The 23,323-nt window shown below is 35.8% G+C and overlaps 1 protein-coding gene and 1 long non-coding RNA gene across 7 annotated transcripts in view; both read right to left on the reverse strand.

The window, feature by feature from the left end:
* Nucleotides 1–1,147: 1,147 nt before the first annotated feature.
* Nucleotides 1,148–10,088, reverse strand: LOC135843906 (uncharacterized). The gene is made up of 4 exons (XR_010558411.1): nt 7,864–10,088; nt 7,591–7,697; nt 6,456–6,662; nt 1,148–4,729 (listed from the first exon to the last, which is right to left on the reverse strand). It is a non-coding gene; the product is annotated as an uncharacterized LOC135843906 (long non-coding RNA).
* A 4,608-nt stretch (nt 10,089–14,696) lies between these two features.
* ckn (CRK like proto-oncogene, adaptor protein) overlaps nt 14,697–23,323 on the reverse strand; it is a 153,253-nt gene continuing 144,626 nt past the window's right edge. For 5 of the 6 annotated variants that reach the window (XM_065362007.1, XM_065361988.1, XM_065361980.1 and 2 more), the window contains exons 8-15: nt 22,932–23,168; nt 21,719–21,883; nt 21,373–21,647; nt 20,323–20,524; nt 20,129–20,219; nt 16,309–16,378; nt 15,565–15,772; nt 14,697–15,466 (exon numbers count right to left, since the gene is read on the reverse strand). In XM_065362007.1, the coding sequence (XP_065218079.1) occupies nt 15,652–15,772; nt 16,309–16,378; nt 20,129–20,219; nt 20,323–20,524; nt 21,373–21,647; nt 21,719–21,883; nt 22,932–23,168 (1,161 nt within the window). In that variant the 3' untranslated portion in view covers nt 14,697–15,466; nt 15,565–15,651. The remainder of the gene's footprint in view (nt 15,467–15,564; nt 15,773–16,308; nt 16,379–20,128; nt 20,220–20,322; nt 20,525–21,372; nt 21,648–21,718; nt 21,884–22,931; nt 23,169–23,323) is intronic. The other variant, XM_065361972.1, reaches the window with a different exon arrangement.

Raw genomic sequence — 23,323 nt, forward strand, 5'->3', positions numbered from 1 at the left:
ATCTGTCGGAATAAAACGTAACCAAAAATCGAGTTTGAAAAAGTGGAGAAATGAGAGCTAGATATGCGTGTGGCGCTATCTATCGGAATATTACGGAACTACGTCAAATTCGAGCATTGTGGCCGCGTTTTCCAATCGTAGTTCCCTCATATTCTGAGAGATAGCGCCACGCGCATATCTAGCTCACATTTTTACAACCTCGATTTTCAAAAAAAAAAAAAAAAACAGAACAAAGTTTATTTTTTTCTCCGATAGGTGGCACTGTGTGTCCGCTGGAGAGTCGACTCAAATACCTTGAAAAACGCCACGTTTGGTGTAATTTTTTATGCCTTGTGAGTAGGCAACTTCTTCGACACGCGTAAAATTCAACGTTTTTCCCTGTTTAAGGGCCGATTCCGCATACACGATTGCATACCCGATCCGCCTGATTTTCGAGTGTTGAGATCTCGAGATCTATCCGACGAAAATTGATGAAATTTGAAATATAGATACTATGAAGCAATTAGAAAAAAATGTCGGAGGGGATTTTTAATTACTTGAATAGTTTTGGAATGAACAACGATTGAAAAGTGTTCAAATTTCGTTGATTTTCAATTTCAAATTCTACGAAAAATATTCAATCAAATGAAAATCCCATCCGACATTTTCTTTTAATTGTTTCAAAGTATACATATTTTAAATTTCATTCAATTCTGTTCAGTAGATCTCCAGATCTGAAGATGCAAGGTGACAACTGGAGTTTACACGTGGCTAGTTTATTCAATTCAAACAACCGCAAGTAACTTGACTTTTCAATTAATTGGCGGATTATCCATTCCATTTCACGATGAAAAATAATAAATACAAGTAAATTTATTTGATCAAGTACTTGAAAGTAAATGTACTTGAATTAAGTAAACTTGCAACGTGTGAATTTTAGCGCCTGCTGCTTATGCAAAAAAGTATGCGGAATCGGCCCTTAAAAGGCTTATTTGTACAGTTAGCGATTTTTAGGAGGGGGAAGAAGTGGTGTGACAGACAGAACATGAGATTCTATCATCGAAATCACAATTAGGTACCAATTACAAATCAGGTAAATCAACTGAAACTTACCCCGATATTATACAAATAAAAATGTTATTTCATGAATCTTGAAATAACGCCGTGTTTCGTGAATTTTTTGCGCCTTGTGAGTAGGCAACTTCTTCGGCAGCTAAAAAATTCACTTTCCTTCCCAGTGAAAATGTCTATTCGGGCGGCTGAATCAGCGACTTTGAATCGACTAAAACCGGCGCGGCGTTACTAAAAAAACGCCGTGTTTGTATTTTCTGCGCCTTGCAAAGTTGCGAGTAGGCAGCTTCTTCGAAAAACGATTATCTAGAGAATCAAAGACGTCGAGTACAATTTCAGCGATTCATTTCAGCCAGAAACGTTTACCTCACCGTCCAAAATCACACGTTAAATGCCAAAATTCCCAGTTTCTTTCAAATCGAACATCGTATCATATAATAAACAAAAATGACCGAATTTCATCATTTCATTTACCACAGCTAAGCCAAATACTCTGGTCAAAATATTTAATCCAATATGGTACGCGCATTTTGGTAATTGGATTTCTGTTTTAGCATACGATCAAGAGTTCAAAAATGAGTAAAACATTCCTATATAGGCGCATTATGCTAACTTGATTCGTCGCTGATTTATGTACCTACCTAGCTATCATTCGTGAGATATGCAAATAAAGTTTCAACACATGCGACGAATTAAAATCGCACAAAACAAAGTAAAAATCGCGATGGCGATGCGGCGAAAAAAAAATGGAAGACTTATTCTATACATACTACTGATCGATCCAGGCAAAAAAACACTGTTCGCCGCTCAACAGTGAAAAACCATGATCGATCATTACAAAGATGAAAGTAACAAGAGTAATTAATACCTACATACAGTCATACATGTACAAAAATATGAAAACAATCAAATACACTAAAAATAATATTACAATGCTAAAGATAGCTAAGCCGTAAGCGTATGAGAGCTTGAAGATGAACATTTTACCACTATTAATAGAAAATAATTAATACAATACATGATACACTTATCAAATCAACGATGGAATATGTTATGACATGACAATATTGATCACCAAATACATCAACAATAAAATTACACAACAAAGTACGTACATGGCTACGTAGTACGTCTACATACATCTACATACATCAATAACATACACAACAAAAGACAAAAATACGAACTTATTTTCTAAAAACAGACATAACAGTTCCAACTACTTACATACAAATAAATTCGGTAGGTAGGTTGGTGGGGGGAGGGAGGGTACTAGAGGTATGGAAATTGGAATGATTGAAATATTGATTCTTTTAATATTTTTGTATACAGGATTAAACATTACGAAATAAATCCACCCTTCTCGCATCTAATCATCGCGAAATCATTCACATTACGAAATTAGGTAAGTTATTTTCAAGGATGTTTTTCATTACAACACGATCAAATAGGTACTCCGCAACTTGAATTTTTTCATTCGAATTTTACAAAACACAAATTCAATCACAACCAGACATCGTACGCAGTCCAGATCACCATACGCCTTTTCACACACGCTCACCTGCCTGGCAAGTTGACCGAAGCAACAAAACCCGGTCAGCCTTTGAAATTTCAAATTTCTCTCAAAATAACTGGACTCACATTTCACGCAAGCAAGCATATGCAAAACCTAGAGTGCACCACTTACTGTACGTGCGGTTGGTTCGCAGGCAGATCTGGCGAACCAACCGAGGCAGGTAATCCTCGATGGCAAGAATGGCAATATTGTCGATTTTGAGGGGCAACATTAACCATCCCTGCACCATCTTTGATAAACCGGAACTAAGGTCGCGAGAAACAGTCAGACTATAACCGCTAGATGGAAACGCAAACGTTACATTCCTGTACCAGCCTATTACGACTACCCCTCGTTGGAGTGAGTGCCAGGTTTCCCTCAACTCGTTAACGAATATCATCGGCCCCTGTGCACTCCGTACAGTTTTCTGCCAGCGCGGCCCACTGAGCAGGCCCCCGACCTGACGGGTCCTTGGGCGAGAGCCCGTACCCGCGGATGCGTTTTCTTAACCTAGAAGCTAACAGAAGAGAAATTTTCAAAAAATCGCGATGCAAAATGTACAGTTGTGGGTTGATGCTTAACAGGCCAGCACGGGACAGAACTTAACAAGACCAGCCACAACCGCATCCCCTACCAACACTCACCACCGCCGCCACGCAACTTCCATCTGCACACAAATACCCTACATAAACTCATCACCAGCACTACAAGCCAACATTTCTCTTTTGAAAAAAAAAAAGTTTTGCTCCGCAACTGCTACGATATCAGGTTGTAATTCAAACTTGCAGCCTATCTAAACGAAAATAATAACCCCACGACCACGTTTCATGATGTCAATTAGTTCAAATAACCGTGAAACACCTTCCCTAACAAACAACCACCCGAAATTTTTCGATTAATCGTCGGTTTTTGTAAATAACAATATATCGACAGCCCAAAATGAATCAGAAAATCATAAATATCAAAACGAACGACGAAAGCTGATTTCCACGAGCAAATAATACGACTTGCAACCAAAACACAAAAAAAATGAATTTAAAAAAAATGAAATATGTACCCGCAAAAATGTCAAGAAAACGAAACCCCCAAGTTACAAAAGCTAAACGAAAAATTCTGTGGGGGGTGGAGGGTGAAAGTAAAGTCAACATATCATTAGATATTTCAATAACGCGAGACAAGCAATTCGAGTGGGAAGGGGGGGGTAACAATTTGTATTGGGAGGGTAGGCGGAAGGGAGGGGGGGGGGAATTAAACGCGCTAATTTACACGACAGAATAATACGAATAAAACTTCAACGGAATGTTGAGAATCGAATACAACAAACGGATGAAGGAACCGGCGAAAATCCTATTTTACTGGAAATGTGGGTGGAAATTTGTTTACGGCAAAGTTACATCAGGACACAATGATTTCATTTTCACAGAAAGCGACAAAAGATATTTTTCAACGTTTGAATTTAACAAGCAGAGCGTTCGATTCAATAGCAGGAAATTTCCCCTCGTTTCACTGAGAAATTAACAAGGTGGGGGTAGTAGGCAAAATTCATTCATTAATTTGATTCGAGTAACCAAAGCAGCAAAAATCGTCGAGTGAGTTCAGCAACCATCAGAAAAATTCAGTTCCGCAAATGGTACTAAGACGATGACGATGAAAAACATAGGTACATTGTAGCTGATGAGGCTGCTGCGATGACTGAAGGAGAATCTATACGTACAAGCGACGCTGCTCAAGTCACAATGTACTTCGTTTATTCAGCTCTGAACATGACTGCGATGGTTGCGTATGAGTAATGATCCGGCAATCAAGACGTGTTATGAATACCTGAAACATAGAGTTCAACGGGTACCCGGATTGCCGATTTTCCGGGTTCAACCCGGTAAAGGAATCGGCTACCCGGGTACGGAACCGGGTAGTGGAAAAGGAAAACAATGAAAAATGCGACGTTGCCAAATCAAACTGACGAAAGAATTTCATTTTTATATAGCGACCCTAGCGGAATTTATTTGAACTACTCAAAATGACGTCATTTGTTGAAAATTTTACTACCCGGGTCGGAACCGGATAATTTTCAGACCCGGGTAAGAATCGCGGATCCGGGTACTCGTCGAACTCTACTGAAACATGCTGAAGAAAAAACACACAAATTAGTCATTTATTGAAAAGTGAACGACAAATTTTTTAAACGAGCGAAAATGTTATCAAAAATAATGAAAGTTTGATAAGATCGAATGTCTTTTCTTCATAGGACCAAATTGAGGCACCTGTGCCTTGTGGTAGGGGTTAAGAGGGCCATATCACAAAACCGAGTTTGAAAACCTAACAAACGATATGTCACATGTCAGTACTTGTTATTTGCAGCTCCAGCCAAAATTTCTACCCTCACTCCTTTTGAAATATAGTGACTAATAATTATTCCATTTCCAAAAAATCTACCTAACACTTCGATCAAACGCCGATTAGGATGGATACAACAAACGTCAAATCAAGTTGATTTTAGATAATTTATTTATCAAAACTTTTAAGACTTTTTTCTTGTTTTCAAAATACCGCAGGTAGGTAACTCTCCCTATTGCAACTTGGATAAAAAATTTCAGAGTGAAAAATGTTCCACTTTCCTTGGTACCTAACAGAATTTTTTTTGAAAAAAATCACTAATTCGTTACTACTATTTAAACTCAATTTTCAGGAAGCTCTCCACTGAACACCCCCCTCCCCTACTACACACAAAAAAATGAACAAATGAAAATCAAATTTTTCACAAGAAAATTTTGAGAACCATTGAATTGAAATTGCACGAAAATTTGTATAATATGAAGTACATATTTCAATTTCAACAAAAATAAACTTTTTAAAAAACAAAAAACTTTTCAAACAAGCGAAAAAGTAATAAAATTTTTTGCAAATGTCGCAAGTTCAAATACCTCTTCGACCCTTAAATTAAAATTGTTGAAAATATATGTATACTTCGATCATCATCGTCTTAGGAGAGGGAACAGGGCACTCAACAAAAGTTAATTGAGACCAAATTTACTGCAATCACAAATAATGAAGCCGAGTACGGAAAGAAGTGCTAAGCGCAGAGAAATTTTGAAAATTGAAATAAAAATTTTGTAAAAAGATAATCAAAGATTATGAAAAATTATTTGGGTAAATAATCAGGAGACTTGAGGAAGTGAGAAAACGCAGAACTTTTAGACGGGTGAAAACACAAGACTTCTTGACTATTCACATGGGCATGTTTTTTTGCACCGGTGACGTATCCAAAATTTTAAATACGCTGATTTTTGAAAACTTGAAAAAAAATCTTGAATTATTCACATTAAATATAAGTACCTACGCGTCAGACCTTTGAAGGTGTGGGGGGAATGTTGCTGACTTTCTGACCTAATGTCAGACTTTTATAAAATTTGAAATTGTAAACATCGAGTCAACTTGAGTAGAAAACATCCAAATTTAAAACTTTACTCAGAAAGGTTTCTTTTTAGTGCAGACAGCATTTTAGACAATTTTTGACAGAAAGCGAAATTTTTGGATAATTTTTTCCTTAAGATACATTAAAAAAAAATGAATATTTTGAAAATTTGTAAAAAAAAAAAAAAAAAGGAGGAAAAGTGACCAGAACAGATAACCAAAACGTTGAAAAAGTAACAAAAAATAACATTCAGCCAACTTCAGTAACTTGGTACGAGCCCTACGTCACAAAATTACATCAAAATCTAGCGATAACCGCTACAGGATTGTTAAAAAATCACGAAAAAGTGCCCAAAATATCATAAAAATTGTAAAAAATGCCCCAAAAAATAACATAGGTAACCTGTACAAAAACCAAACTGAAACCAAGTCGACTTACTTCGACGAAGATCTTCAGGTGAGTATTTCAGGTGCCGGAATTAAAATACGTTTCAGTAGTCTCATGTGAGCAGATGCAAACCGCCGTCAGATTCGCTGAAGATGGGTAAAGTTATCAACACTCTGCAGAATGGTGGAGTAACTGTGGGCGCTAGATTCAATATTCTATGCATAGGCTTAATTTTCAAACTAGCATCGAAATATCCAGCTACAAAAATAATTAAACATTAGGTACATACCATAAATTAACACAGAGATCAGCAACATTTCGTAAAAAATAACAAGCTTAAAAACGTTCACGTGACATAAAAACAGTTGAAGATGAGATGACCTTATGTTGAATTGATTAATGTACTTAACATCGTGGAATTTAGATAAAATCACGAAATAAAAAAAAAAAATACAGTCGGAATATCATCCTAAAATGAAGCAAAATCCGCTCAAAATTGAAATTACAAAACATGGATCAAATGAGACTCTTCAAGTCAGAAATTCGAAACTTGTCGGCTACTTTTGAGGTCCCCACATCAACTTCGTTTCGAACTTGCCACCACAGATTTTCAAGAAAAATAGAAAATTAAAACTTGATATAAAAAAAAACTGAAAAAAACAACAATTAACAGATGAACAATACCAAAAATTAAAGGAAATTTCAATAAAATTGAACATAAAAACCATTAGAATATGAATAAAAATTTGATACAATATGTATCTTTATATTTTCAGCAGAAAAGTGAAAAAATAATGAACGTTGCATCTTCAAACTGAATGTAATTTTGCTGTAACTGCACGAAGGATCAAAAAATTATCAAACCAAGAAGTCAGTTGTTATTTGGAATTGCGGTAAATTAATGAAAAAACAAAATTTATCAACGTATCGTAAAAGTCGTTATAAATTACACCAATTTAAGCATACTGCGATACTAAATGTAAAATAGAAGTAAAACCTTACAAAAATACCAAATTTTCACAAGATTTTCAATAGGAAAGTCTTCCGAATCAGTATAGCTTATACCGCTAATGAAAAATATCCTTGGAGGCAGTGGAAGAAAACTAATCGAAAATTTAGATTTCTCGACATCGAACACTCAACATTTTGTACACATACAAGGAAAATTGAAAGAAATTACACTCACCAATTCGAAAATCTGATATGAACATGTTTGGTCTTCCTACTTCCATAAACGCACATTTCAACGGCGAAGTAACACAACGAGTAGACTGGCATAAGTAAATCGAACATCTGTTGGAAAAACCAAAATTTGATTAAAGCTTTCAATAAAAACACTCGGTAATTGTTCTCGAAAAGTTGCAAAAAGAAAAAAAACACTTAAAAAAATTGACACGTCGTTACACAGTAGGAATATTGGAAGCTGAATAAATAAATAGAACAATTGAACTAGCCTTACCTTGAATAGAAAACGAAACGCCACCAAATTTTCCAATTTTGGTTTCGAACTTTCAATACAGAGCGGCGCTCATTCACAACAAATCGAACTCAAGATAATTATTCCAGATGATTGTGTAGGTGGGCGGGGGGAGGAGGGTACTAGAGGTATGGAATGATTGAAATAATATTGATTCATTCAATATTTTTGTATACCGGATTAAACATTACGAAATCAATCCACCCTTCCCGCATCTAATCATCGCGAAATAATTCACATTACGAAATTAGGTACGTTATTTTCAAGGATGTTTTTCATTACAACACGATCAAATACTCCGCAACTTTAATTTTTTCATTCGAATTTTACAAAACACAAATTCAATCACAACCAGACATCGTACGCAGTCCAAATCACCATACGCCTTTTCACACACGCTCACCTGCCTGGCAAGTTGACCGAAGCAACAAAACCAGGTCAGCCTTTGAAATGTCAAATTTCTCTCAAAAAAACTTGACTCACATTTCACGCAAGCAAGCATATGCAAAACCTAGAGTGCACCACTTACTGTACGTGCGGTTGGTTCGCAGGCAGATCTGGCGAACCAACCGAGGCAGGTCATCCTCGACTGCAAGAATGGCCAATATCACGGTTGTGAGGGTAACATTAACCATCCCTGCTCCATCTTTGATAAACCGGAACTACCACTAGACAGAAACGCAAACGCTAATTCCTGTACCAGCCTATTACGACTACCCCTCGCTGGGGTGAGTGCCAGGTTTCCCTCGAATCGTTAGTAACGAATCTCAGCCCCTGACACCCTGTACAGTTTTCACCAGCCCTGCTGACTGACGGATCCTTGGGCGAGAGCCCGTACCCGCGGATGCGTTTTCTTAACCTAGAAGCTAACAGAAGAGAAATTTTCAAAAAATCGCGATGCAAAAATGTACAGTTGTGGGTTGATGCTTAACAGGCGAGCATGGGACAAAACTTAACAAGACCAGCCACAACCGCATCCCCTACCAACACTCACCACCGCCGCCACGCAACTTCCATCTGCACACAAATACCCTACATAAACTCATCACCAGCACTACAAGCCAACATTTCTCTTTTGAAAAAAAAAAAAGTTTTGATCCGCAACTGTTACGATACCAGGTTGTAAGTCAAACTTGCAGCCTATCTAACCAAAAATAATAACCCCACGACCACGTTCCATGATGTCAATTAGTTCAAATAACCGTGAAACACCTTCCCTAACAACCAACCACCCGAAATTTTTCGATTAATCATCAGTTTTTGTAAATCCAAAATGAATCAGAAAATCATAAATATCAAAACGAATGATGAAAGCTGATTTCCACGATCAAACATGAAAAAAATGAATTTAAAAAAAATGAAATACCCACAAAAATTTCAAGAAAAAGAAACCACCAAGTTACAAAAGCTAAGCGAAAAATTCTGTGGGAAGGAGTTAGAGGGCGAAAGTATAGTCAACATATCATTAGATATTTAAGTAACGCGAGACAAGTGATTTGAGTGTGAAGAGCGGGGGGGGGGGGTAACAATTCGTATTGGGATTAGGATGGATGGCGGAAGGTAGGCGGGAATTAAACGCGCTAATTTACGAAACAGAATAATACAAATACAATTTCAACGGAATGTTGAGAATCGAATACAACAAACGGACGAAGGAAAAGGCGAAAATCCTATTTTACCGGAAACGTGGGTCGACATTTGTTCAGGACAAAGTTACATCAGGGCACAATGATTTCATTTTCACAGAAAAGTGACGAAAGATATTTTTCAAAGTTGAAATTTCAAAAGCAGAGCGTTCAATTCGATAGCAGGAAATTTCCCCTCGTTCCACTGAGAAATTAAAGAGCGGTGGGGGTGGTAGGCAAAATTCGTTCATTAATTTGATTCGAGTAACCAAAGCAGCAAAACTCGTCGAGTGGGACTCTACTGTTCTCGGCTCTGGTAAGAAATTCCTCTCAGTGCTCAATGACGATTGGGCGCAGCGACCATTAGAAAAATTCAGCTCAGCAAGCGGTACTAAGACGATGACGATGAAAACCATAGGTACGTTGTAGGTGATAAGGCTGCTGCAATGACTGAAGGAGAATCTATGTACAAGCGGCGCTGCTCAAGTCACGATGTACTTCGTTTATTCAGCTCTGAACATGACTGCGATGGTTGTGCATGAGTAATGATCCGGCGATCATGAAGAGTTATGAATACCTGAAACATGCTGAAGAAAAAACACACGAATTAGTCATTTATCGAAAAGTGAACGAAAAAAATTTTTTACGAGCGAAAATGTTATCAAAAATAATGAAAGTTTAAAAATCACGAAATTTATCCAAGTACTCTCAGAAATACACAAAATTCATAAAAATTGATAAACTAACATGATTTTAACTGAAACTTGCCACAGAATAATTCGTAAAAGCATCGTGGGAACAGTTATAAACGAGTTAACGTTGATAAAACATCAGTAAAATATCGTGAAGAATGTTCAAATATGTAGGTAACAACAAAAATTGATGGAAAAAAATACGAAAACTTGATCAAACCGCCGAAATATGATAAATTCGTAAAATCAATAGATACGAGTGCAAAAAAAACCATAGAAAATCTTCGAACAAACTAATAAAACTCCAGTACAACTAAGCAACATTTAGTCAAAACTGCATTTTAAAATGTTATAGAAAACTTACGTTATACAAGCTCGAAAAAAGGATATAAACACAATTTAAAATACCTACGTAACAATCAAAATTCAAATATTCACAAACAACAAAAAAGGAGGTGACATCAGATGAAAAAAATGGGTCGAGAGTGTTCCCACCAAACACTCAGAAATACCACTTAAGTAACTTGAAAACATTAAAAAAAACTTACCAAATTTGAGACACCTGACGTAAAATATTCAGTTCTTTTTTCGATGAATGCATATTTCAACGATGAGGTAAAGGAGTAGCAAGTACCTAGCTCGACGTATTCACATATCTGATTCTCCTGGAAGAAACAAGATCAATTGATTAAACATGCGTACTTACATAAACACTAGCGGTACCTGTTGTTAACCAATGATGGAGATAAGCGTTACGTAATTATTACGTACATTTAAGACAATCACTTCGTGAGAAACAAAAAAATTTACTACTATAATGAAAATCGGCAAAAATAAATTGAAAAAATAACGCTGGAAATTGACCGAGTTAAAACTGAATAGAAATGACAGCCAAAAAATGTTGTTGGACCGGGGAAACAGTTGAAAATGACTTGAAGTTGCTGGGAATCGACAAAACTTGAGCAATAGGTATTAAGGTACCTCCCGAAAAAATTCCAAAATATCAAGAAAATTTCAATGAAAATTTGCAAAAGTAATCAGACCATCAAAACGGATAGGTAAAAATTTTGCAAACAATGCAGAAAACAACATTTGAAAAAAAAGAAGAAAGAAACTGGCACAAAACCTTAGGTTGTGATCTTCAAAAAATTACTAGAAGTAATGAAATTTAGGAGAAATCAAGCAAAAATTGCACAACACTGAACACATCGTAAAACAGTTTTAAAGTTACATCAAAAATGGCTCAAAATTTCTCCCGATCAACCAAAGTAAGAGTAGGTAGTTAAAAATAGAAAGAGCGACGTTCAGATTAATTTTAAAATTTCGTTGAACCTCCATGAAATTCTCGACTGCTGCATCAATGCGTCAAGGAGTTACGCACATCAAAACGAAAACTGACAGCATTTAAATTCAAATCCGCACCCCGATTTGCACTTGAATGGGTAAGTAAGGTACTAAAGACATGAGTACACTCAGAGACGAGAATGATCTCTTTTTTTTTTTAATTTCAAAAAGAAAAACAATCTGAACACGAAAAATCATCGCAAATTTAAATTTGAAAAACATCACTGGGCGGGAAATGAGATAAAAATTCTGATACAGTAGAATCAGTTGATCAAAAACATTACGAGAATTTAACAAGTAGGTAACTAGCGTAGCATACCAATCGATTATCGAAAATGATTCAGTTAACTGATGTACGTCCAATTTTTCAGGTTTTCTCCAATATCCACCATTCACTGACGAACCATCGAAATTATGTTGTACTTGCGATGAACGATGCAAACTTCCGAGTATCTGGGGGGGGGGGAATTCAAAAGAATAATTAATAACACGTTTAGCACATTATAGCGAGAGATGAACACGATGATTCAAGTCAAGGTATGAATTGTAATTCGATGTTATGTAGTGAAAAATTCAAGTCTGGAAGGCGATCTTCGCTGAAATGGATAGGTAAGGTAGTACCTACTGGAACTGTACACAAAGAAATTAACGTAGACGATCTGCTAAAATACGCCAGGTAAAACTCATCGCCAAACATCACCGCACGGGAAGTGAAGTTCTGATTTAGGTAGGTCCTAGGTACATAGTACATACACAAAATGAGTAGATTACAAATTTTCAAGACTGGGACACCGATTCATAATATGAGAAATGATCAAGTAAGTAACTAGCATACCAATCGATAATGATGAAAATAAATCAATTTCAGTCATGGTGCTCTCAAGTATAATCGATGCATTTCTAATCTTTTTTAATTTCATAATTTTCATAACTAACACGAGTTCGAGTTGAAAGTCCTGCGCGTGAGTATAATAGACTCGTACAGAATCAACATATGATATAGTGCTAGTATTATGATATGTGTGGGTAGGTAAGTAAAGGTATCATTTTATTCGCACAACAGAAAATTCACGAATGATGAGACCGTATTGTAAAGTATGCACCACACACACACACACTGTCGAAAACGAAATACATACATACGTAAACAAACGATTATTCTTTACTACTGTCTCAGTGTGCCGACGTTAAATTTGAAAAAATTGTTCAAAGTTTACCCATTTCAATTTTCAATTCTATACAAACACTGATCGTAGAGTGAAAACGAATATTTGATAGGTACCGAAGACGTGAAAAAAAAAACGTATCAACGAACCTTTTGAGCGATACACATTATACTCACTCCAATACAATCGATCGAAAAACGAACAAACAAAAGTGGCTAAGGTAGTGGTAGATAAATGAAGTAATAAACTAATAACGAATACTTACCCAAAAATAACTCATTGAAACTAATTAATTCGAAAGAAGTGAAAAAACCACTGGTATCGCAAATGCAGACTGAAAGGGAAGAAACCGTTCGATTACGAGACAGTAGGTACGATAATTTAATGTCATAAAACCAAACCGAAGGAAAAATTACATTCAGATATCATCAGGTACACCATTGTACATCACGGTTAAACGAATTAACGAACTCAGAATATTCAATAATTATTCAAAAACGAAGAAAATGAAAAAGATGAAGATAGATGACTAATTGACTAAGATGACCAACGATCACGATGTAGCAAGCTTATGTTCACCTAGAGGGGAGAGGAATGCGAACTGCTAACCGCCGCCGCCGCCGCCACCGCCGCCACCGCTACCGCTACCCAGACACCGGCAAACTCGATCGACGATCGACGAACAGGAAATATTATGAATTATGAAAATGAAACCAAAAATACATATTTAAGTACATACTAGACTTACGAATTATGTTATTGAACAATTTTTCCGAATAGAACGCAGAACTTTGGTACACTGAGACTCAAACTGAAAGATTCGATCGACGAACATGAAAATGAAACCAAAAACACAATCATATTACTTGCGAACCTTGCGAATTAAAATATTTCTCGCTTCTATTAATTTCACCAAACTTACGCCATGAGGACCATGAGGTAGAATTGAAGAATACTTGAACATTTGAACAATTTTTTTCTAATTGCACGTCTGTATGTAGGTACACCGAGACATAAGTACATATGTAATTGCAAACCGAAAGATTCGATCGACGAACACGAAAATGAAACCAAAAACATTAATACTTGCGAATTAAAATATAACGTACAATCTCATTAAAACTTACCATTAAATCGGATTCCAACGCTGGCTGCCATCAGTGCCATCACAATCGAAATGAAATGCGAAATACTTCACTAGCGTTTACGTCGACTAAAAGTTATGAAAAATATGCATATCTAGTTGAACCACACGACAAAGTATTACCAAATTTTCAAAGTAAAACACGCCACGTTACTCGCCATTACATCACAAATACATGAGTCATATTTTAGTTCAGTAATGAGTAAATTTCAATTCAATTTGAAGAATAGAATTAGAATACCTAGACTAGAACGAAAAATGGCGCAAACATGAACGTGAAAAGATTCTCAAGGCATTACGTCATTTTCGTAACAAAAGCTTAACAAAAGTACTAAAGTAAGGTGGGGGTAGAGCATGGGTAGAGTAGGGGTTTCGGGGTTTCGTTTCAAATTCGAATTTTAACAAATCAGTGCTGCCTTTTAATAAAATTTGTTATTCTTTTTCACTCCTGCAAAAATCATCAAAATAATTTATCAAAATCTACGCAGAAATTTCGAAATTTCCAAAAAATAAATGATAATGAATTAATATAATAAGTACTCGAACTCAATCACACCATTCATTCGTTCATTCATAATCAAATTCAACTTATAAAACATTTACAAAACTGACAAATCAAATCGAACCTCGCAAAATTATTACAAGATCAACAATCAATCATCATCATCATTCTACATTCTCATACTTTTAAAAAAAGTTTCTACAATGATTCCGAAGCAAACCTTTGAGTATAAATATCATCATTATATTTATACTCAAAGAAGCAAACGTACTACGTACAATAACCCGTTAAAAAAATACAATCAAGTTCAACAGTCATCGTCGAGCAAATAAAAAAAAGAAATAATACGAATTATTTAATTAATAATATAAAATAACAATAGAAATTCCATATTATTATGTTTTGTTCCAGTTGTCACTTACGATTAATACGCGGGTAAAATTTTATTACTTTTTAGTACTCGATAAACATTTTTTTCTAATTACGTTTAAAGTGTCAATTAAAAAATAACAACTTGTACAAGACAAAAGACACTGTGATAAGTTAAAAATTCGCTGCTGCCTTCGTGATAGTAAATGATAATAATGAAATGGAAAAACTTTCAAACTCGAACGAGAAAATTCTAATAAAAGTTACTATATCGAAAATAAATGTTTCCAGTTATTATAAGTAGCTTTATTCGAATTCGCGATGACGAAGATGGGATAAAAACCTGATATGTTTCGATATTTATTAATAAAAATAAATGCAACATATAGTATAGGATAACTAGAGTAGATCGCCCAAATTCATGATATGATCATTTTTATATTTGATATTTTTGACCAGGCAGTGGACGCGATGAGCGTTGCAAAATTCAATCACTGCGCCGCGCCAAACAAGTAAAATAATTAAAACACGTTGAAAATTGGTAGGTAAAAAAAAACAAACATTATAAAATTTCTTAGTACAAAGTTCTACAAAATAAGATTAGTAAGAGAAAGAATCACTGCAGGTATATGGCCACGTGAGAACGAAATATCCTAAAATCTATATAAACTGAGATCTATTCGTAGAATTAAAATTCGTTGCATAACTTTTTTCTACAATCTGTACACGAGGGTATTCCATACCTGAAAGGTAATTAAAAAAATCACATTTCGGTTAATTATTATGTAACGTCGGAAGTGGTTTTGATACGAAAAATTCGAGTATTTTATTAGATACCAACCTACTAGAAAATAGGTACAACGGCAAACACATAGGAACCATTTCAAAGACTTGTCGATTGAATTTAAAGCGACGTTGACAGCCACTGTCAATCATCGTTCAATCCTTGTCTTTTTTCTTCTTCTAGCATCGCGTCTAGCTCATCTGTCAAGTTGGCTAACATGTTTCCGATATCGTCTAATACATCGGTTGGTTCTTTACTTAATTTCCTGTTAAAATCAAAAAGATAACAATAATTAATAATGAAAATTTCAAACGTTAGCTGCTTCTAGAAAAATAATTTTTTTCAATACGTTTTCCCCTCTTTTTTCCCAAACAAGTAGAAATCCAAACTAATCTAGGTACTTCATTCAAACAGCATCATTCTAACGACTAACTCACAGATCTAACATTGAAATAATTTTAACGCTACACTTTGACGATCATATTTTTTTAATGATTATTAATAACCTATTTCGTAATTAAAAGCTCAAATATGGAAAATTTTAGATCGTTTATTTCAAGATCAATAATATTGATAAAGACTAAACAGAGATTGAATCGATGAAAGAAAAAAAATTAAAACAACACGAACGTATTGTTCGTGAATGATTGAAATAGACGAGAGATCGTTTCATTAAAAACTAGAACCATTTAATTTACATTTTTTCTTCTTTTTTTCAATCACGAATGGGAGGAAATTAATGAGAAATAGTCTATATCCATTTAGATTGATAGATTGATACAGTTCTAAGTTCTAACTTACTTTAAACTGATATCTGATTCGGTAGTTGGTAACGCTGATTTAACATTAACAATATGTGACTGACTATATTCTGTTGAGAGAGAAAAAAATCAATTAAAATTTAAACATCAAATTAATCATGCAGATGCAGGTGACTGTAGGGTGGGCGTAGGACGTTTGCGAACCACCCTATTGTTATTATTCCTCTTTTGTTGGGTTGATTAATGATCTAAAACTGAGACATTTGCGAACCAACGAGATTCAAATTAAAAATGAACTCCGAGCGAACGAGTGATTCATATTGAAGCCAATGTAAGACATTTGCGAACCAATACCAACCAGTTAGATGTAAACATGTCAACGCCTTTTTTGGCTTAAAAATAAAAAATAAAACTTCACCTAATAACTCACGTAACTCAGTGGTCCAGGAAACACTCCGTCCCCCAATAGCTAAAATTCAATACCTCTGAACTGTTTTTCAAAACTTTACATAACTTGTACGAATATTCAAAGGGTCATTTCAAAACTAAGATTTCAACAGCAGAGTGACCTAAAATTGCAAATTTTTTCCCCACAAAAATGAGACGACCCTATCCTGTGGCAGGAAAATATGATATTTGAATCTATCTTTAGTGGAATGGGTCAATCACCATGCACAATCATACGTACTTGGATAAAGTGAAGTTTAAAAAAAAATAGTACATACATGCCTTGAACTGCTTGTATCTCAAAAATCACAATTTTGCAGTTAGGTCACTCTCACTTTACAGATGCTACCTATTGACAAAAAAATCACTGTGGAGAGGGGAGTGAAAATTCAAAATTTGAGTCCTAGCGTGTAATAAGAACTCGAAATTCGAGCCTGAAATGCCCTGTGGGGACTTTTTCATACCAGTCGTGGGTTTACGAATTCCCCGGGGGAATATTAGCATCCAAGCCAAGTGGAGCGTTCTTATTCCCGAGTCTCGGGTATAAGAAAGTCCCCCTGGGGCATTCGTAGATTCAAAAATTGCGATGAAAAAGTCTCTTGGGGCATTTGTAGACCTGAGTATTAAAAAAGTCCCCCTGAGGAATTCGTAGACCCGAAAATTGGTGTGAAAAAGTCCCTCGGAGAAAATGTAGACCCCAGCCTTAGGTGCTTTTCAGATAAAATTTTTGGATCGCCATCTTACCCTTCAAACGGAGCGAAATTGCAATATGATAGGTATTCTCTTACTTCTCATCATATTTACGCAAAAGGACAACAGAGTGGTTCGCAAAAGTCCTACTTTTGGGGGTTGGTTCGCAAATGGGTACATTTTGAATTAGAATGTATGAGCATAATGATTCTTTTTCTTCGCCATCTCTATCCTATTGTGGTTCGCAAACGGGTTGCTTTTCGGCTGTCAATTTTCCTATTCATGGTTCGCAAACGGGAACCGGCCCTGTAGGGTGGCTCTTATTGTACGTTATACGTATACCTATTCATGATGATTTTTTTTTATATACAATCCTCAAAATTATTGCTTTTTACGAGAAAAAGTGCCTCAAAAGTTTAGCTTTTCAAATTGAAGTATGTGTTGAAATGACGTTATAAAGGACATTTTGGTTTTATAACTTCCCGAGGTGAATTATTGATGAAATTTCAACTTTCAAAAATCTGCTGGAGGCTCCAGAACTTTTTTTTCGTTTTTGGTTCAAATCTGATTTTCAAAAATTCACCAAAAAATTGAAAAATGCACTTTAGCACCTACCTACAGGTAAAATTTGAGATCGTGATGTATTTTTAAATGACCTGGATTTCTTTCATTTTTTTTTTCAACGGTGGGGAGATACCGGCACAATTTTTTCGATTCTAATAGTCCGGCATATGACAATAGGAGTAATTCCAGCCCCCCCCCCCCCGGTCAATTCTCCGGGACAACTTTTTTCTTACAGGGGCATCCTAAGGAACATTTTAAAGCAAACTTGCCCAAAAAAAAGTTGGCCTTACTTACAAAATGGTGGCCATTTTGATTGATTGACAGGTCAGCCGAAATCGCGGATTTTGCGTTTCAACATAGGACTTGCAAAAAAATTTTCAAACTTCTCAAAGGTAGATCGAAAGATCGTGCAAAAATTTATCACCTGTCTAAATTTCAAGTGCTAAAGTGCGTTTTTCGATTTTTGGTGAATTTTTGAAAATCCCATCTAGGCCAAAAATGAGGGGAAAAATCAAAATTTTACCAAATTGATCAAGAAAGCTGAAATTCGGGATATACCCTACATTCGACATGTCAAATCGATTGGAAACGGTATCAACCCGTTTTGAGCAATTCTGGAGCCTCCAGCAGATTTTTGAAACTCGAAATTCTCACAAAATGCCATCAAATTGGAGTTGTAAAGCTGAAATTTATTCTAAAAAATAATTTCAATACGCTACGAAGTACTGTACCTAGGTGAATTTCAAGTCGTTTTGGAACCTCCAGCGACTTTTTTGAGAATTACTGGAGCCTCAAAATTTCATCAAACTGAGATGGAGAGTCGAAATTCATTCTGCTAACTAATTTCAATACGCTACGAAGGGGACTGCTGGTGGATTTCAAGTCGTTTTGGAGCCTCCAGCTACTTTTTGATGGGTTGTATGGCGTTTTTTTGGAAAATTGAAATTTCCTAAAAGTAGCTGGAAGCTTCTAAACCATTTGAAACCACCACGTAGTCTGCGAAGTAAATTTCAGCTTGCCAACTCCTTTTGATAAATTAATGTTGCGGGAATTTCAAGTATCAAAAATCTACTGGAGGCTCCGGTAATTTTCAAAAAAGTCGCTGGAGGCCCTAAAATTACTTGAACCCACCTGAAGTCGTCTTCAGAGGGTGTTGAAATTGGAATGTAGAGTAAATTTCATACTTCCATCTCCATTTGATGAAATTTTGTGAAAATTCAAAATTTCAAAAATCTGCTGGAGGCTTCAGGAATTTTCAAAAAGTCGCTGGAGGCTCCAAAATGACTTGAAATCCACCAGCAGTCTACTTCGTAACGTATTGAAATTAGTTTTCAGAATGAATTTCGACTCGCCATCTCAGTTTGATGAAATTTTGGGAAAATTTCAAGTTTCAAAAATCTACTGGAGGCTCCAGTAATTCTAAAAAAAGTCGCTGGAGACTCCAAAACGACTTGAAATTCACCTACAGTACTTCGTAGCGTATTGAAATTATTTTTTAAAATAAATTTCAGCTTTACAACTCCAATTTGTTGTGAGAATTTCGAGTTTCAAAAATCTGCTGGAGGCTCCAGAATTGCTCAAAACGGGTTGAAACCGTTTCCAATCGATTTGGCATGTCGAAAATAGGGTATATCCCGAATTTCAGCTTTCTTGGTCAATTTGCTAAAATTTTGATTTTCTCCCTCATTTTTGGCCTAAATTCGATTTTCAAAAATTCACCAAAAATCGAAAAACGCACTTTAGCACTTGAAATTTTGACAGGTGATAAATTTTTGCATGATCTTTCTATCTACCTTTGTAAAGTTTAAAAAATTTTGTGCAAGTCCTATGTTGAAACGCAAAATCTGCGATTTCGGCTGACCTGTCAATCAAAATGGGCGCCATTTTGTAAGTAAGGCCAACTTTTTTTTGGGCAAGTTCGCTTTAAAATGTTCTTTAGGATGCCCCCTTTAAGAAAAAAGTTGTCCCGGAAGATCGGCGGGGGGCGGGTGCAATTACTCCTATTGTCACATGCAGGACTATAAGAGGAAATCAAAAAATAAAGATTAATTTCTGATAAAATTGAACAATTTCAATGCGACGAGAGCGCAAAATAGCGAAACTTCGGAGAACTGAACCACCCTAAGAAAGATGACTTTAAAAATACATCAAACGCTCACCAGAATTTGATCTACTAATCCTCTGCTTAATCGTACCGGCATTTTCATTGGCAAATGGTATAGAATCTGATTCTGTGCTAGAACTACTTGACTGTAACAGAATAGAAAAAAACAACGGAAATTGTAAAAATCAACCTTTTCAGTAGTCTAATAATTAATTACATAAAAAAATAAACCGGGTAATTTATGCGCACCTTAAAGCTGCTATCGGAACCTCCTTGAGCTTTCAACGAGGCGATCAACTGGCGTTCTTCGGCACTCCACGGAGGCGTCGAAGGAGCCGGATCCGGCGGAATATGCGTACAGTGAAGATCAGCTACGACGGTAATGCTTTCCGAGTGTCTTTTCGGAGGGGACGGAGGTTTCTTTTTAATTTCGTTCGTTGTATTTTGTTCTCTGTAATGAATCATTGATTTATTAATTTATTATAACTATCAGTCACACTCGAAGCGATAATAATTTCTCTCGAGTGGAGTAATCTAACGTATAAGCTCGAATAAATCGCAGCTGTATTTTTTATTTTTTTTTTTAAATTTGCGTCATTCTCGAGGCTATACTTTATCAGCATAAATACAGTTTAGATTGCGAGTATTTTATCAAATATGAACCAATTTCTCGGCTGACAAACGCATAAAATACTACGAAATTCAAAGAAACAGACACGCTGTGAGTCTCGATCAAAACAAGCTAATAAAAAGAGCTCGATAAGAATAGTATGTTACGAAACTGCTCATACAACGTACATCATACCTATATTAATGTATGTTTTCAAGTACATAATAATAAATGAGATTTTAGAGTCGTATGTAAGTTGAGAAAATTTCCATCGTATTGAACCCTTCCCCTCCCCCGCCATTTTCCAAAAGTTCACTATTTTTCCAAAAGAAATAGTTATCTCTGTGCTTGAGACCGCCTTTGAAAAATTTTCAAACAAAAATTGGAATTCAAAGCATTCGAAAATTTTCAGTTTTTAGGAAAATTTTGATCCTTCGATCCCTCCCTCCCTCCCCATCGCCTTATGGTGAGGGGGGAAGACCAATATCCAAAATTTTGATCAAAATTCAGCTCAACTCAACTCATTCCAAAAGGTGCTGAGTTTGAATATTTACATAATTACTTTTTTCGATACAACAGGTCGTGCTTTCATTCAAATCCTCGTTAGGATGAAAATATAATGGTTCAATTTTGAGCCCTCGTCGTCCCAGTGTACAAAAAAAAAAAAAAAAAAAAAACAATAAACTTACTCATTTCTATAAGACTGGCACAAGGTAGCAGGTATTTTAGCAACTGGCCTAGGTCTGACTAGACCTCTGGGTCGAGGCAACGTACCACCGCCTTCGTGAAAGGTTAAATTTTCATTGGTCGGCGTGATATCTCCATCGTCGTAGCTACGATACTTCCATCCGAAAACGGGCAACTGTTGCGGAACACCGGGTACAAAACTACTCGTACCGTTGGTTGCCACATTATTCGTTCCATCTTTCAAACTCTCCAGCGATTTTCCTCTCGGATTTCGTATCTGCGAAATTAAAATTCATCGCGTTAGCGTCGCTACGTCTCAAAATGCCGAATACTCGCCAACGAACCTACCTTTATTGGCACAATATCAGCAGTTGGATAATATAACTGTTGAGTAGTTTCCAGTTCCCACGGTTGGTGGAAACTATGATATGTTGTATGTACACGAGGACAATCGAGATCGTACGAGACATTGGAACTTACAGTGCTGCACGGAGAATGTGATTCGATGCTTACCTTTAGACGCACACATGCAACAGAGATACACAAGTAAGCGCTACTGCGAGTGGTGGTTGTTACGTATTACGAGTACGTCCATTTAAGACGGAAGAAAAAGAAAAAAAAATGAAAAAAAAAAGAACGTGCTCAAATGAGGTTTCCAAAATATGTCCTAATCGTAGATGAGACGTGATAACAAAAGAGTATAGGTAATGTGAAAGATGTAAAATGATAGATGAAGTACGCATACATTTTATAAAGTGCTGTTATTACGATGAAATTTGATGAAGATGAGAGTAAATAGTAAAATGCACTAGATAGGTAGCTGCTGTCTATTCTATAGGGATTAGGTAGGTATTATGAGTAAGTAGTAAGTACTAGAATAGTGCTAACTATGAAACCTAATTTTACTAGTGGGATACCAACTCGAATCACACATTTAAAAGTAACTGAATATTTACAAAAAATAAATCAGTCTTCGATGTCCTCGTATGTCTTTAGAAGAATGAAAACTAATAGAAAAATTGATTTGGATTGGCAACTTTTGATTTTAGAAATTCTTGAAAAAGTTGAGCTAAAAACTCACGATTGAAAAGTGGACAAGAAATATCCAATTTTTGACTGATTGAAAAACTTGCACTTTTGAGACACACTGTAGGTAAATCACTCCTCGATAAAAATAAAAGTCAGGTTACTCGATGGTTTTGAGCATCATTGAAGCGATTAGAATTAGACTCAAGCGACGCTTTATAAGATTAAATTTTAGTAGGTACCTAATCGATTAAGGATAAGAAACGACGATAAATAAATCGTCAGTTTCTACAATAATTATTGCTGTAGCATTATGATAAGTAATAAGTAGTTAGGTAAAGGTATACAGGCATTAGGTAGGTAAGTAAAGAGGTATAGTCAGGTACGTGCATTAGACTGGGATAAAGATCACTCCAAATAAGCCTAACTACTACGGTAAGTTATTGAGTTTTTAATCATTTGGCACGTGCAACGATATCATATACAAATTACAATTACGAGATAAGGAGTAAACCATATTGAATATTTCGCTCACCTGCGTTTGAATTAAATTTAAACTCGGTTTCGGGAATATCTTGCCGGCTTTGAGATCTTTGACTCGTTTAATAGCTAATAATAATCGTTTCTGATGACCTAATTTAACAATTCCAATATCTTCCAAATCTTCCCACGTTAATTGCAATACGTCTTCAATTGTTTCGTAACCTTGACTAGCCAGAGCTGGTTTATATTCTTCTAATCTTAACAGCTGTAACCACTCGTTTAAGGAACCCTGCAATTTAAATTGCAACGTTTAGCTTTACTTACACGCATATTTGATTATTATATGTACTTTTTTTTCTCTATGGTATTTAAATTAATACGCATTACGCGCGTTCATCTAATAGTCGATAGTGTAGAGTCAGCGTCAAGCTGTTTCCATTACGC

Source organism: Planococcus citri, chromosome 1 (genome assembly GCF_950023065.1).
Source record: "Planococcus citri chromosome 1, ihPlaCitr1.1, whole genome shotgun sequence".
Lineage (NCBI taxonomy): Eukaryota > Metazoa > Arthropoda > Insecta > Hemiptera > Pseudococcidae > Planococcus > Planococcus citri.